Genomic DNA, 15,331 nt, shown 5'->3' on the forward strand with positions numbered 1-15,331 from the left:
TATCAGTAAGATGGGAATTAATGAGGTTGAGCCTTCCAATGCGTGTGATATGGATCATCAGGGTAATTTCTCTGAACATTATGAGTCTGATACTGGACTGGAAGCTGATAGCTCTTTTGAGCATGATGGTCTTGAAGCCGTTGAGGCTGAGCATGTGCAGATTTAGGTTTGTACCTAATATTACCCCTCATTATTATTATTTTATGATGAATATTATTGCTTGGAATGTTAGAGGTGCTGGTAAAGATAGGTGTGCTAGTACTGTTAAGGACCTAAAAAAGGCATATGCCATTGATGTGTTTGCTATTCTCGAGCCTCGAATTAGTGGCCCTAGGGCTCTAAGGGTTGCCCAGAGTTTGGGTTTTTCTCATTACCATATTGTTGATGCTTTTGGTTTTTCTGGGGGTGTTTGGTTGTTATGGAATGGGAATTCAGTTTCTCTTCAAGTTGTTGCGCACTCTAGCCAATCTATCACTGCATTAGTAACTTTGAGGAATCATAGGTGGCTCCTCACTATTGTTTATGCAAACCCTTGCCCTGGAATTCGAGAAGCTTTGTGGAAGTACTTTGATGGTCTTATTGAAGCTTCCAATCTGCCTTGGCTTGTTCTAGGTGATTTTAATGATATTGTGAGTGTGGATGAGAAATGTGGGGGTAATTTAGACCAAGGTGGTAAAAAGTTTGTTGAGTGGATTGATCGTAACCATTTGGTTGACCTGGGTTTCTCTAGGGCAAAGTTTACTTGGTGTAATAAAAGGAATGCTGAAGGAATTATTTGGAAGAGGCTTGATAGGGGCCTTTGTAGTATTGATTGGTGTCTTCTGTTTCCTGAGGCTCACCTCCTTCATCTTCCTAGGGTGAACTCGGATCACTGTCCTATTTTGGTGCGCCTTGACTCCAAACATTATCCTAATAGAGCAAATGTGCCTTTTCGTTTCCAAGCCATGTGGATGTCTCATCCTGATTTTAAGGAATTTGTTACGAACATTTGGAGTTCTGGTGATGGTCATGCTGTGCACAGATCAGCTAGGCTCGTGGCTCCGCTTGGCATTTGGAATCAGCGGGTTTTTGGGTGTTTATTTAAAAAGAAAAGGCATCTATTAGCTAGACTTGCAGGAATTCAAAAGAAGCTTTGTCATGAGCATAATCCTTTCCTTAGTGAGCTTGAGGTTGAGCTTACTAAAGATTACAATTTACTACTAGATCAAGAAGAGACTTTTTGGCTGCAAAAGTCCAGGAATACCTGGCTTAAAGAAGGGGACAGGAATACTCAGTTCTTCCATCTGTCTACAGTTGTTAGGCGAAGAAGGAATAAGTTGGAAGGGTTACATGATGATTTTGGGGATTGGATTACTGAGAAACAGAGCATGAAACATATTATTGTTAATTATTTTCAAGGGTTGTTTTGTGCTTCTGATATGGTTGGTGACTATGCTTTGCTTCCTCAGTTGTATCCTAGCCTTGAAGAGGCTGATCTTGAAGGTCTTAGTTGTCCGGTTTCTATTGAAGAGATCAAGAATAGTGTGTTTGCTATTGGTAGATTAAAGACCCCTGGACCTGATGGTTTCCCTGCTCTTTTCTACCAAGATTATTGGGGGGTTTGCTCTGATGATATCATTTCCTTTGTTCAAGATTGCTTTAATACTGCCACCCTTCCTGATCATTTAAATGAGACTCTGATTGCTTTGGTGCCTAAAGTGGAGAGGCCTATGTTTATGAATCAGCTTAGGCCTATTAGCCTTTGCAACACTCTTTATAAAGTGGTCTCTAAAATCCTTGTAGCTAGGCTTAGGCTGTGTATGACTAAGCTTGTCAGCCCTAACCAAGTTAGTTTTATTCCAGGGAGACAAATTACGGATAACATTATTGTTGCTCAAGAAGTTCTCCACAAATTTAAATATGCCAAAGGGAAGAAGGGTTTTATAGCTTGGAAAATTGATTTATCCAAAGCTTATGATCGTATGCAATGGCCTTTTATTAGGGAGGTGCTATGGGAAGTGGGCATTAAAGGAAGCATTCTGGAGTTGCTTATGCAGTGTATCACTTCTATGCAGTACAAGGCCATTCTTAATGGGGAGCTAACTGACTCTTTCTCTCCTCAATGTGGTATTAGGCAGGGGGACCCTCTCTCCCCTTATATCTTTGTTTTGTGTATGGAAAAACTTTCTCATCTCATCCAACAAAAGATTCATGATAGAGCTTGGAAGTCTGTTCAGATTTGTCAAGGAGGTCCTCATATTTCCCATTTATTATTTGCTGATGATTTAATCCTTTTTGGGGAAGCTACTGTGGATCAAGCTTGGTTAATGAAACAGTGTTTGGATGATTTCTGTCAGTTTTCTGGTCAGCGTGTTAGCTTTGAAAAGTCTATGATATGTGTTTCCCCTAATACATGCTCTGATTTGGCTAATTCAATTGCTACGATAAGTGGTTCTCCTCTCACTGCTAGCCTTGGTAAGTACCTTGGTGTCCCTCTTATCCATACTAGAGTCAGTAAACAAACATATCAAGAGGTTATTGCTAAAACCCAAAAGAGATTAGCTTCTTGGAAGAGCCGTACGTTGTCTATGGCTGGTAGAATTACTTTGCTTCAATCTGTTACTGCTGCTATTCCTATCTATACTATGCAAACTGCCAAGTTGCCTATGTCTGTCTGTGATAAATTGGATCAGCTCAACAGGAATTTTCTTTGGGGGCATACCAGTAATACTTCTAAAATCCATCTTGTCAATTGGGAGCAAGTGTGTAAACCTAAGGTAGTTGGTGGGTTAGGCATTAAAAGGTCTGCTTGGATGAACCAAGCTCTTTTGGCTAAGACTGGATGGAGACTTCTTCAACATGAGCAAGGCTTGTGGTCTCAGGTCTTCTATGCTAAGTACTTAAAACATCGAAACATTTTAACTGTGAAGGACTCTTATTTCCCTTGTAGCTCTAGTGTTTGGAGGGGTGTTCTTTATAGTAATTCTGTCCTTTCCAAAGGTGTTAAGTGGAGAGTTGGGTCTGGGGATAATGTGTTATTTTGGACTGATAGGTGGTTGAGTTGTGGTCCTTTGTATCAATATTCGCTCATTGATCTTTCTGAGGAAATGCTTCAGCTGAATGTTAGTGATTTTTTAGACGAGGGGGTCTAGGACTTTAACTGCTTAAGGGAATGTCTTCCTTTTCATATTAGGCTTCAGTTAAATGGGATTGGCAGTTTCTTTGGAGGTTGCGGCTCCCTCCTAAGATTAAAACTTTTCTGTGGATTGTTTGTCATCGAAAGTTGCTTACTAATGTGCAAAGGCAGAAGAGAGGCCTCACTCAAGCTCCTGCTTGTCCTAGATGTGATTATCCTATGGAAACTATTGCTCACTTGTTTAAGGATTGCCCTTTATCTTTGACCATTTGGAATTGTCTTCAAATTGGAAATAATCCTAGCCCTGATATGGTGGATTTTAAAGAGTGGCTGTTAAGGAATCTTCACTCTAAAAGAAAGGTTTATAATGGGTTGCCTTGGCCTTTGGTTTTTGCTCTTTATTTGTGGTTTATCTGGAAATAGAGATGTAAAGGAATTTTTGATCAAAGGTTTGTTATGCCTGGTGAACCACATCAATTAATTCTTCAGTATGCGTTGGAGTGGTTTAATGCCACCAAACCGCCTTCCCTTTCTTATGTGCCGTCTATTGTTCAACTTCATTGGATAGCCCCTACTTATGGAGTTTGTAAGATTAACACTGATGGAAGTCGTAATTGTGTTTCTGGGCTTATTAGTGCTGGTGGTCTTTTAAGAGATAATTATGGTGCTTGGATTAAGGGCTTCTCTGTGAACCTGGGTGTTGGTTCTGTTCTTGAAGCTGAGTTGTGGGGCATTTTTTGGGGGTCTTCATTTGGCTTGGGAGTCTGGCTTTCGTGATGTGGAGGTGGAAAGTGACTCTAGTGTGGCTGTGGCTCTTCTTTCTAGCTCTACTATTTCCACACACACCCTGTTTAGCCTTATTAGGTGTTGCAAGTTAAAGGTGCAAGCTGGTTGGAGTTGTTCTGTTAAGCATATCTTCAGAGAGCAGAATGTGGCAGCTGATGTCTTGGCTTCTATGAGTTCTGAGTTTGGCACTGGGGTGCAATATTTTACTGAGGTGCCTACTTTTCTTGCGACTTGTTTGGCTGAGGATGCTATTGGGGTGACCAGGTCCCGTGTTGTTTGTGCCTAGTCTGTTTGCTCTGGGCTCTTAGCCCCTTTTGTTACCAAAAAAAAAAAAAAATCTGAAAAATCAATTTTAGTGCAAAAAACAATTTAGGCTAAAAATGATGGCTCATTAAATCAATATATATTTCATACTAAATCCTATAAAATCAAGTTTTTTTATTTGATGTGTAAGGAATAAAAGCCGCCAAAAATAATCTTCAGAAAATGATTATTCCGAAAAACAATTTTTCATACTTAGTCTCAATATTTTTACATAAAACAGTTTTTCATGCTTGATATAAATGCATGAAGGGACTTAAGGTCAATCTAGGTAAAAACCTTAGATGTTCAATCCACAAATAGTTTTAGCCTTTTAAAATTGCACCTCCACAAAAACATTCCTAGGTCCGCTAGTGCACGTATCATTATGGGTAATTTAATATGTAACTACATTCTTGTTCATAACTCTGATGTAAGATTGAGGATAGATTGAGACCTAACTGGTGGGCAGTTAGAGAAGGAAGAGGAGTTGCCAGCGGACGATGGGATGTGGGTGGTCCGTGGGGGATGGTGGCGGCTGGTTGTTTTTTTTTTCTTTTCCATTTTGCTTTTAAATTATTATATTGAAATAGGGGTAAAAAGAAGCAAGTTTGAAGGGGTACCTTCAATATATTAGGGTTGACTATAATTCATTTGGATTTTTAAGTTATAATTCACCAAGTGACAAGGCCTGTCAAATAGGAGAGCGGATTCACTGTCCCCAAATTGGATGCCCCCCTATGTCCCTCCCCTAGTTTGTTGACACATGTCAACTAATTTAATAGAGAGTTAACTCTGTTAACCTTTTTATTTGCCAAAAAAACCTCAAAATGCGTGAGCGTATGTGTACGGTACCAATGTCTTCTTCACCCTCGCTCAAACTTACATTGGGATTTAGGGTTTCGGATTTCATCGTCAGTGATGATTTTAAATGTTGGAGACGAGGAGTAATACGACGGTGGAGTCGCGAAGGGGAGAGGAGTTGTAACATCCCACATTGACCAACGAATAGGGGGTGATGTGCCTTATATGTACATGCCTGCCTCCATCTAGCACGAGGCCTTTTGGGAGCTTACAGGCTTCGGAGTCATGGGAACTCCGAAGTTAAGCAAGTTGGGGCTAGAGCAATCCCAGGATGGGTGACCCACTGAGAAGTTGCTTGTGAGTTCCTAGAAACAAAACCGTGAGGGCAGAAAGGGATACCCAAAAAGGACAATATCGTGCTATGGCGGAGCCGATCCCGGGATGTGACAATTTGGTATTAGAGCCACTCTGTCGTGTGGTGTGAGTGTGCTGACAAGGACGTCGGGCTCTTAAGGGGGGTGGATTGTAACATCCCACATCGACCAACGGAGAGGGGGTGATGTGCCTTATATGTACATGCCTGCCTCCATCTAGTACGAGGCATTTTGGGAGCTCACTGGCTTCGGAGTCATGGAAACTCCGAAAATAAGTGAGTTAGGGCTAGAGCAATCCCAGGATGGGTGAGCCATTGGGAAGTTGCTCGTGAGTTCCCAAAAATAAAACATCATAAGGGCAGAGAAGAAGGCCCAAAGCAGACAATATCGTGCTATGGCAGAGCCGATCCCGGGATGTGATAGGAGTAGGTGAACTCTCCGAGGGGATGATGACCAAGTCTTCTAACAAGCTCGAGTAGAAATGGTCAACTTGGCAGCCCAACTCGGTCGCTGCTTAAGTAAACATAATGAGCAGCCTCTCTGTTAAGAGTTATTTAGTTATGTTTAATTAAGTTTTAATTAAATAAAGTTGACTTGGTAAGGTCGTGCACCACAGTTAGAAGTGCTCCGTTGCTTTCGTTTAGTTCCACAAAATCTAAATAAGTTGAGTTAGTGTTTAACGTGTAGCCTAGATAAATTCTATTTAAGTTGTAATCATGTTTCATTCAGTAATGAGTACTTTCAGTTTTTAAGTTCAATAGCTTCAAGCTTTCAGATTTTTTTGAGTTCCAACATCTGGTATTAGAGCTCTTTTATTGGGGCTTAATCAAAACACAAAGCATCAGTCTTACTTTTGCAACAGTAAGATCAAATGGTGTTTAAAGGCGATGGTTTCGTGCAACCAGCAATCCCTCGCTTAGATGGTCATTATGACCATTGGAGCATGTTGATGGAAAACTTCTTGAGGTCGAAGGAATATTGGGATGTCATAGAGAATGGGATGAGTGAACCAGCAGAAGGAGAAACACTCATTGATGCACAAGTCAAGGTGTTGGCAGATAAAAAGTTCAATGAATTATATTGTCTGCTCAATTGAAGAGTCCAAGGATGTTGAATGTATGTCCATTGATGAACTTCAGAGTTCTTTGTTAGTTCATGAATAAAAGCTCAACTGTGCCAATGAGGTGGAGGAGCAAACAGCTCTCAAAACCTATACCCATGTTGAATCCTCAAGCAATAAAGGAAGAGGTAGAGAAAGAGGTGGAAGAGGTCGTGGAAATAGAGATAGTAGCAATCCATCTCATTCCTTCATCAAGAGAGATAATGACTCTCTAGGAAAAGGAAAGGGGCAGTATGACACGTCTAAGATTGAATGCTACAAATATGGCAACCTTGGTCATTACAAGAGTGAGTGCTACACGAAGTTGCCAAAGGAGAAAGGAGAAAAATCCAATCTTGCCGAGAAGAAAAAGTAGGAAGAGACACTTTTAATGGCCTTCCAAGCATTGGAGGAGCTTGATCAAGAAACATGGTACATAGACATAGGTTGTAGTAATCACATGATTAGATGCAAGTCCTATTTTGTAAATCTTGATGAAAGTTTTCATTCAATTGTGAGTTTGGGGGACAAATCAACCGTAGATGTCATGGGAAAGGGAGACATTCAAATCAGGACTAAAAATGACTTCATTGAAATCATCTCATATGTTTTTTATATTAATGATTTAAAAAAAAAAATCTCTTTAGTGTTGGTCAGTTACAAGACAAGGGCTATAGAATCACAATCTTCAAAGGAGAATGTGAAGTGCATGATCCAAGGAGAGGTTCCATTACCGTGATTAAAATGTACTCGAACAGATTATTTCCCTTGAAGATCAAGACAAAGCAAAATTGCTTGATTGCTAAGGAAAATGACTCATTGTGGAAATGACATTATAGGTATGGCCATTTAAATTTTAATCGCTTAAAGACCCTTTATTAGAGGCAAATGGTTACACATCTCCCAGCAATCTCTCCTCCATCACAAACCTGTGAAAAATGTGTCATTGAGAAACATCAAATGGTAATAAGAAATACTTTATATATATATATATATATATATAAAGCAAAAGACAGAGAATGGTGAAACATTCAAAATACCAAAAAATGCCCTTGGTTAATTTAAACATTAAAAAATAAAATTATTAATTAAATGAGGATAATATGGTAAATTCACATTTTTTCATATTAAAAAAATTAAAAATAAAAACAAAATCAAATAATAAATCCTATTTTTAAGGAACATAACTACCAATGTTATCTTTTCTTAATTTTAAAAATTTAAAAAAATTAAAAAAGAAAACCAATTGGCACATGCGTGACCATGTGCCAAGGGGCTAGTATCTTTTATTGATGAGTTTAGTAGAAAGACATGGGTGTATTTCTTGCAGGAAACATCAGAAGCTTTCCATGCATTCAAGAGTTTCAAGGCTCTTGTTGCAAACGAAACTGAGAAGAAGATTAAAACTCTTAGAACTAACAGAGGAGGAGAGTTTTGTTCTAATGAGTTTGAAGCATATTGTGAAGCAAATGACATACAAAGACATTTGATTGCTTCATACACACCACAAAAAAATGATGTGTGTGAAAGGAAGAATAGAACCATTCTCAACATGGTTTGAAGTTTGATAGCTACAGGAGGGGTTCCAAAACAATTCTAGCAGGAAGCAGTATTGTGGTCAATTCACATTTTAAACCGAAGTCCAACGATTGTAGTGCAGAACATGACACCACAAGAAGCATGGAATGGGAAGAAGCCTTCAGTTGATCATTTCAAGATGTTTAGGTGCATCGCATATGCACATGTTCATGATCAAAGAAGAAAGAAATGACAAAAGTGAGAAGTGTGTATTTCTTGGTGTAAGTGAAACTTAAAAGGCTTACATATTATTCAATCTGGTGACAAAGAAGGTTGTAATAAGCAGAGATGTGGTGTTTGAAGAATAAACCATGTGGAATTGGACTGATGTCAACTCAATTCAAAATCCAATACTAGATGATGATGCATCGGATTGTGACATAGGAAGTTCCTAAAATTCAAGATCAACAATCACTCCAACCTGTGGCTCAACCTCATCAACAATTAGAAGAAGAAAGTGGTTATAATTTTTGGGATGAAAATATGAGAAAAAGGCCAGCGTGGATGATGGATTATGATGTAAGTAATTAAAGTTCTGATGATGATAATGCTCATTTTGCATTGTTTGTAGACAGTGATCCAATTACATATGATAAGGCTATTAAAGAAAAGAAATGGAGGAAAGTAATGGACAATGAAATAAAGTCCACTGAGAAGAATCACACTTGGGAGCTAACTGACTTGCCTAAGGGACAAAAAACAATGGTGTTAAATGGGTTTTCAAGACAAAGGTGAATGAAAAAGGAGACATCGATAAGCACAAAGCTCATTTGGTGGCAAAGAGTTATAAGCAGAAGCATGGTATTAATTATAAGGAAGTGTTTGCACCAATTGCAAGGCAAGATACAACCAGTTTGGTGATTTCACTAGCAACACAAAATTCATGGTCAATCTTTCAGTTAGATGTGAAGTTAGCCTTCTTGCATGGTGTTTTGCAAGAGGAAGTGTACAGTGACTAGCCACCTAGATATGATAAGAAAGGGAAGGAAGAAGAAGGTGTACCGATTGAAGAAAGCACTCCATGGACTAAAACAAGCACCAAGAGCTTGGTACAGTCGCATAAATGCTCACTTTGCCAAGCTGGGATTTCACAAATGTCCCTTGGTGCAACTTTTTACATCAAGACAGAAAAAGAAGGTAAATTGCTCATTATCTGTTTGTATCTTGATGACTTGATATTCACTAGTAATGATATTAAGATGTTTGCTGAGTTTAAGAAGTCAATGATGGAGAAGTTTGAAATGACTGATATGGGATTAATGCATTATTTTCTTGGATTTGAAGTCATTCAAACTACTAATGGTAATTTTATTTATTTATCAGAGGAAGTATGCACAGGACATTCTTGGAACATCAATTGAGTATGGTTTAAAGTTGTGTAGGTCGACAACACTTTCTTTAAGCAACTAATTGGTAGTCTCATGTATTTAACCTCCACCAGACTTGATATCATGTATGCAGTGAGTTTGATTAGTCGATACATGGAAAACCCATCTGAGATGCACTTTAATGCAACTAGAAGAATGCTCAAATATGAGAAGGGGATAGTTGATTATGACGTGTTTTATAACAAGGCTAATGGTGCTGGTTTTGTTGGTTATACAGATAGCGATTGTTATAGATGATCGTAAGAGCACATCAGGTCATGTTGTAGACAAAGAAATTTTGGTGCAATAAATTCCATTGGACAAGAAAATAATTAGGGTTCGGTGGATTAAATCGTGGGCCCCGTAATTCGTCCATGTGGCGTGTGACTCATCAAAATCGGATTAGTTGTCAAAAATGACACATGGCGACATCCGACGAAGTGCATCAAACGGTTCAAGATGAAGACAAGATTAAATGAAAGAATCTTCTGTGATTGACTTTGATTTAAATCAAATATTAATTAGGTCATTCAATTGAAGATAATCTGGTTAAATTGCCAGATTATGGGAATTGATTTAAATCAAATCAAAATCCCACAAAACAAGGTTTTAAATAGGGAAAGTTATTTAGGTCAAGCATCCTACAAGAGCTTATAAATAGGAGGCCTCAAGACGAAAGAGGGGTCATAAAAAAAAACCTAGCACTCAGAAGAAACAGAAAACTCTTTGCATTCTTCACCCTACTTTGGAAGAGCCACCAAGCACAATAAATACGTGCCGGTTCCTTTACCATAGAGAAATCCCAAACACCAAACAAGCTTCACGCTACCCGTTTGATCAAGATCAAGTCTCTACGACCCTTGTATCAAACACAAATTTTCTTTAAACACTTTGGAGATTGAATCAGAGGATTCAATATAGAGATTGTAACCCTAAATTTCATTAATACAAAATAGTTTTGTACACGTGTTCTTGTCTCATTTGTCGCAGGATTTTCGTCTTTACAAATTTGGCACGCCCAGTGGGATAATCTCTGCCTCTCATCTTTTTCTCCAGTTCCAAAATCAATCAACACACCAGTTCCAAGAAGATTCAATCCGTTCCCGCGACGAGAGGCAAAAGCGTGAGCGCCTCCTTCTCAAGCGGAGATTCTGCTGGAGTCGTCACCCGGAGCAAGGCCAAGGCGATATCCGCAACTCAACATGTTACTTCCATATCGACTCAAGCCAAGGCGGAAGATGTTCACCGAAGGCGCGAACCGGTTATCAATTTGGCCTCATTGGGGCAAAAGAAAAATACCTCTCGGGCGGATGAGAGAAACTCTCGGAGTGAAGGGAGGAGTTTTTCGAGTTCGAAGAATTTGAGAGAAAGCTCACTCTCGCCTGTTTCAGACGCTGACTCAAGCATTGGTTCATACCATGGATCCCTGCCTGACGACCAACAGAAGAAGCTTACCTCGGCGTCCGTAGGTGAGTCTTATTCTATGGCTATGCAGGTCATGGTGACGGGAGCTATGTCTATTGAAGAACAACTAGCCCATATGAACGAAGCGGTCACGAAACTGACTAAGATGGTCGAGGAGAAGGACCACATCATGAGGCTAAATCCAGCGAGAAAGGATTGGGTCATGGAACAGAGTCGGGTGAGAAGTCGCACGGAAAAGTTGACGCCGCCTCGGTGGGTTTTTTGTCGGTCCAACAACTTCAGGACATGATCACAAACACCATCAGGGTTCAATACGAAGCACCTTCCCGAGACACGCTCATGTATTCTAAGCCATACACCAGGAGGATAGACAACTTGCAGATGCCAACAGGATATCAACCTCCCAAAATTCCAACAGTTCGATGGAAAGGGCAACCCAAAACAACATGTTGCACACTTCGTCGAAACATGCAATAATGCCGGGACAGAGGGTGACCACCTAGTGAAACAATTTGTTCGTTCCTTGAAAGGAAATGCATTTGATTGGTATATAGACTTGGAGTTCGATTCCCTTGATAGTTGGGATCAGATGGAGAGAGAATTCTTGAACAGATTCTATAGCACTCGTCGCACTGTGAGTATGATGGAACGCACAAATACCAAGCAATGAAAAGATGAACCTGTCATCGATTACATCAATCGATGGCGCTCGTTAAGCCTGGTTTGCAAAGATAGGCTTTTGGAGTTATCGGCGGTTGAGATGTGCATTCAAGGGATGCATTGGAGGTCACTTTACATTCTACAAGGAATTAAACCCTGCACGTTTGAGGAGCTAGCCACTCGTGCCCATGATATGGAGTTGAGTATAGCTAGTCACGGAGGAAAGCATGAGCCCATCGTGGAGCAAAGAAAGGAGAAAGTCTTTGGACAAAAGACAGATAAGCCTGTCAAGAAGCTTACCAAGGAAGCAATGACAATAAACACCATCCCCGTCAAAATCTCCACCCGAGACAAGAAGAAAGAAGTCAAAAGGATGGAGCCATCTCCAGAAGTGGATAGACGTCGACGCACTTTGAAGGAGTTAGAGGAAAAAACGTACCCCTTCCCTGACTCCAATGTCGCAGGTATGCTCGAGGACTTGCTTGAAAAGAAGGTGATCGAATTGCCGGAATGTAAGCGGCCTGAAGAGATGAATCGAGTCAACGACCCTAAGTTTTGCAAATACCACCGAATTATCAGCCATCCAGTAGAGAAGTGCTGCGTGTTGAAGGAGCTAATTATGAACTTGGCTAGGCAATGAAGGATTGAGTTGGACGTTGATGAAATCTCAGATGCGAACGTTGCCACAATTGTGTTTGGATCATTCGATCTGGTGCCGCTGCCCGCATTGTCGAAAAGATTGGAATTCCAATCAACAAGAGGCATACGCCAGGTGACTGATTCGTGTACAAAAGAAGTGGCGGGCAAACCGAACAATCAAGGTGGCGATGGCTTCGTTGGTGATTCATCTTTCGATGACAATGAAGGATGGACGCTCGTTACCAGGCGAAAACCTCGTACAAAGCGCATTCCTCAATGATAAAATACTCAATCAAAGAGGGAGCGGCGAAAAAGGAGTTCGTACAAACGCTCTAAAACCAAAACCAGAATAATGGTGAAGAGAGATTCTGGCCAAGAAAGTGGACCACTAATCCAAAAACCACGAATTCCAATTACGCTAGAAGAATACTTTCCCAAAATGTTCTTCGTAAGAGGACCAACAGAGACTGTTCATATGACAACTTGCTATCAAGTAGATGACGAAGATGTCTCGAAAGGAAGATCTGAAACTCATGAAGAGCAAAAGGTCCTGACACAGGTAGAAGATTCACCATCGTACTTCAATATTGAGGAAGCGGTGGAACTTCCCGAAGCAATACGCATGTCATTGGTAAAGATGTTGATGGATCTCAATATTCATCCAAATCAAATAAGAGATGCCAAAAAATTAGAGCCTGAGTCTCAAGACCGTGGTATCTGTTGTGCGACATGTGTTTTCATCTTATTCACCAATGAAGATTTTTTGTTAGGGTCCAAACCACAGAACCGTCTGCTTTTCGTGTCCGGGTATATGCGAGAACAGAAACTTAGTCGCATGCTCATGGATGGAGGTTCAGCAGTAAACATAATGCCTAAATCCATAATGATAAAGTTAGGCATCACCGTGGACGAATTGTCTCGAAGTCGTCTCATGATTCAAGGTTTCAATTAAGGAGGGCAAAGAGCCATGGGCATGATCAAAATTGAGCTCGTGATAGGTGACTTAAAGTCAAACACCCTATTTCATGTGATTGATGCTAAGTCTTCCTACAATCTTCTCATAGGAAGGCCGTGGGTACATGAAAATGAGATAGTGCCTTCAACTTTACATCAATGTTTCAAATTTTACAGAGGTGGAGTGAAGAAAATCCTAAGTGATGTCAAGCCATTTACCGAAGCCGAATCCTATTTCGTTGACGCCAAGTTCTATATCGATGAAGACATGGCATCTGAAGTTATTCCCGTTGAGGTTCACTCAACTGGCTAGGCCATACCAAGAAAAGATGAGTAGTCAAAGTGCCTTTCTGCTGAAGAAAATAGCGATAACAAGTCAAAAAGCACTGCCTTCGGACAAATAGGATCACCACTGATGGATTCACAGAAGGTATCTATTCCTGTTCTTCGTTATGTCTCATCATCCCGAAGGAAGGAAGGTTAATCCCCATTTGGAGAAGAAGTGAAACCAAGGAAGTTAGGGAAAAGTGACATGAATGAGTCTACAACCATACCTTTACCCAAGTTGAGCAATTCAGATGTGTTGAAATCTTCAGTACCAGGGTTCGTCAGACCATTACAAGATGCAATAAGACATGAATATATTCCTGTCAAAAGAACTAAAGAAGGTTTTGATCCTAATGCTTATAAGCTCATGTCAAAAGCAGGTTATGACTTCGGCTTGTCTTCCTCGTTGGGAGAGCTCAATCCAGATGTCACAGGAGAAAGGACACATGGCCTTAGTGAAACCCAAAAAAAGTTGAAGGAGCAGGGTTACACAATCGACTCAGCTAGAACAGGCCTAGGTTTTACTCCTGTCGCACCTGTTAAGATCTCTGCTAGAAGAAAAGAAAAGAAGGCAGAAGCTCAACACATTAGTGTCGAAGTGGTTGAGAAGGAAGAAGAACCAAAGGCTATTAAAAGAGCCTCAATGTTCGACCGTTTAGCCAAGCCTACCCAGCAGACCTCAATTTTTAGCCGCATCAAAGAATCGACATCACGATCTTCTGTGTTCAAGAGGATATCTAGACATAAGAATCAAAGAGGAATTCAATCAGCTCAACGCAGATCAGCACTAGAAAGATTCGAAATTCCAAGCCAACCATCTGAAGAGAAAAGCCAGCGAGAGTTGGAAAGTGGAGTTCTTGTTGATGCGACGGAAGATAATGAAATTCGGAGCCTGATCCTGTCACGTATGAAACGTCACTCAACACTAGACGTAACTTCATGTGACCAACTCAAAGTGAAAAGACGAAAAATCATACAAACTCGGAAAGCTTTGAGTCAACAAAATGAAAGTGACGATGAAGAAGTAGAGATTCTAGCCGTTCATCACGTTACGATTAAAGAGCTCGATGAAGAGGAACCTTTCGAGGATGAGGTTCATGACGCTCCTGCTGCATTAGAATATGGGGGCCAAGTGACTGTTGATGAATTAAAAGAGCTCAACTTGGGCACAAATGAAGACCCAAGACCTATCTTCGTTAGTGCACTTTTGAATCCTAGCAAAGAGGAATGATATCATCAGCTGCTGCTTGAGCATAAAGATGTCTTTGCTTAGACGTATAAAGGGATGCCAGGCTTCGATCCGAAAGTTGCGGTTCACCACCTTGCAATCAAACTTGGAATGCGTCCAATCAAACAAACTCAACGTCGCTTCCGTCCAGAGCTCCTAAGTTAAATCGAAGCCGAAGTTGACAAGTTGATCGCCGTCGGATTTATTAGGGAGGTGAAATACCCGATGTGGATAGAGAACATTGTTCCAGTGAAGAAGAAAATCACTGGACAAATTCGTATTTGTGTTGACTTTCGAGACTTAAACTAGGCTTGCCCGAAGGATGACTTTCCATTGCCCATAATTGAACTCATGGTTGATGCAACCACAGGTCATGAAGCCTTATCTTTCATGGATGGTTCATCTGGATACAATCAAATAAGAATGTCACCAAAGGACGAAGAACTCACAGCTTTCCGCACTCCAAAAGGAATTTACGGTTATAAGGTGATGCCATTTGGCCTCAAGAATGCAGGTGCGACCTATCAACGTGCAATGCAAAAAATCTTTGGTGACATGCTTCACAAGAATGTCGAGTGCTACGTTGATGACTTGGTGATCCAGTCAAAAAGAAGAGAAGATCACTTGAAAGATTTGAGAATGGTGTTTAACAGATTGCGGAAGTACTAACTCAAG

General features: G+C 40.4%; 1 protein-coding gene across 1 annotated transcript; it reads left to right on the forward strand.

Moving 5' to 3' along the window:
- LOC18786775 lies at positions 207-4,187 on the forward strand. The gene is made up of 4 exons (XM_020557180.1): positions 207-3,101; positions 3,173-3,475; positions 3,539-3,733; positions 3,834-4,187. Exons 1-4 carry the CDS (start codon positions 207-209, stop codon positions 4,185-4,187), a joined length of 3,747 nt encoding a protein of 1,248 aa, XP_020412769.1.

Source organism: Prunus persica, chromosome G2 (assembly GCF_000346465.2).
Source record: "Prunus persica cultivar Lovell chromosome G2, Prunus_persica_NCBIv2, whole genome shotgun sequence".
Lineage (NCBI taxonomy): Eukaryota > Viridiplantae > Streptophyta > Magnoliopsida > Rosales > Rosaceae > Prunus > Prunus persica.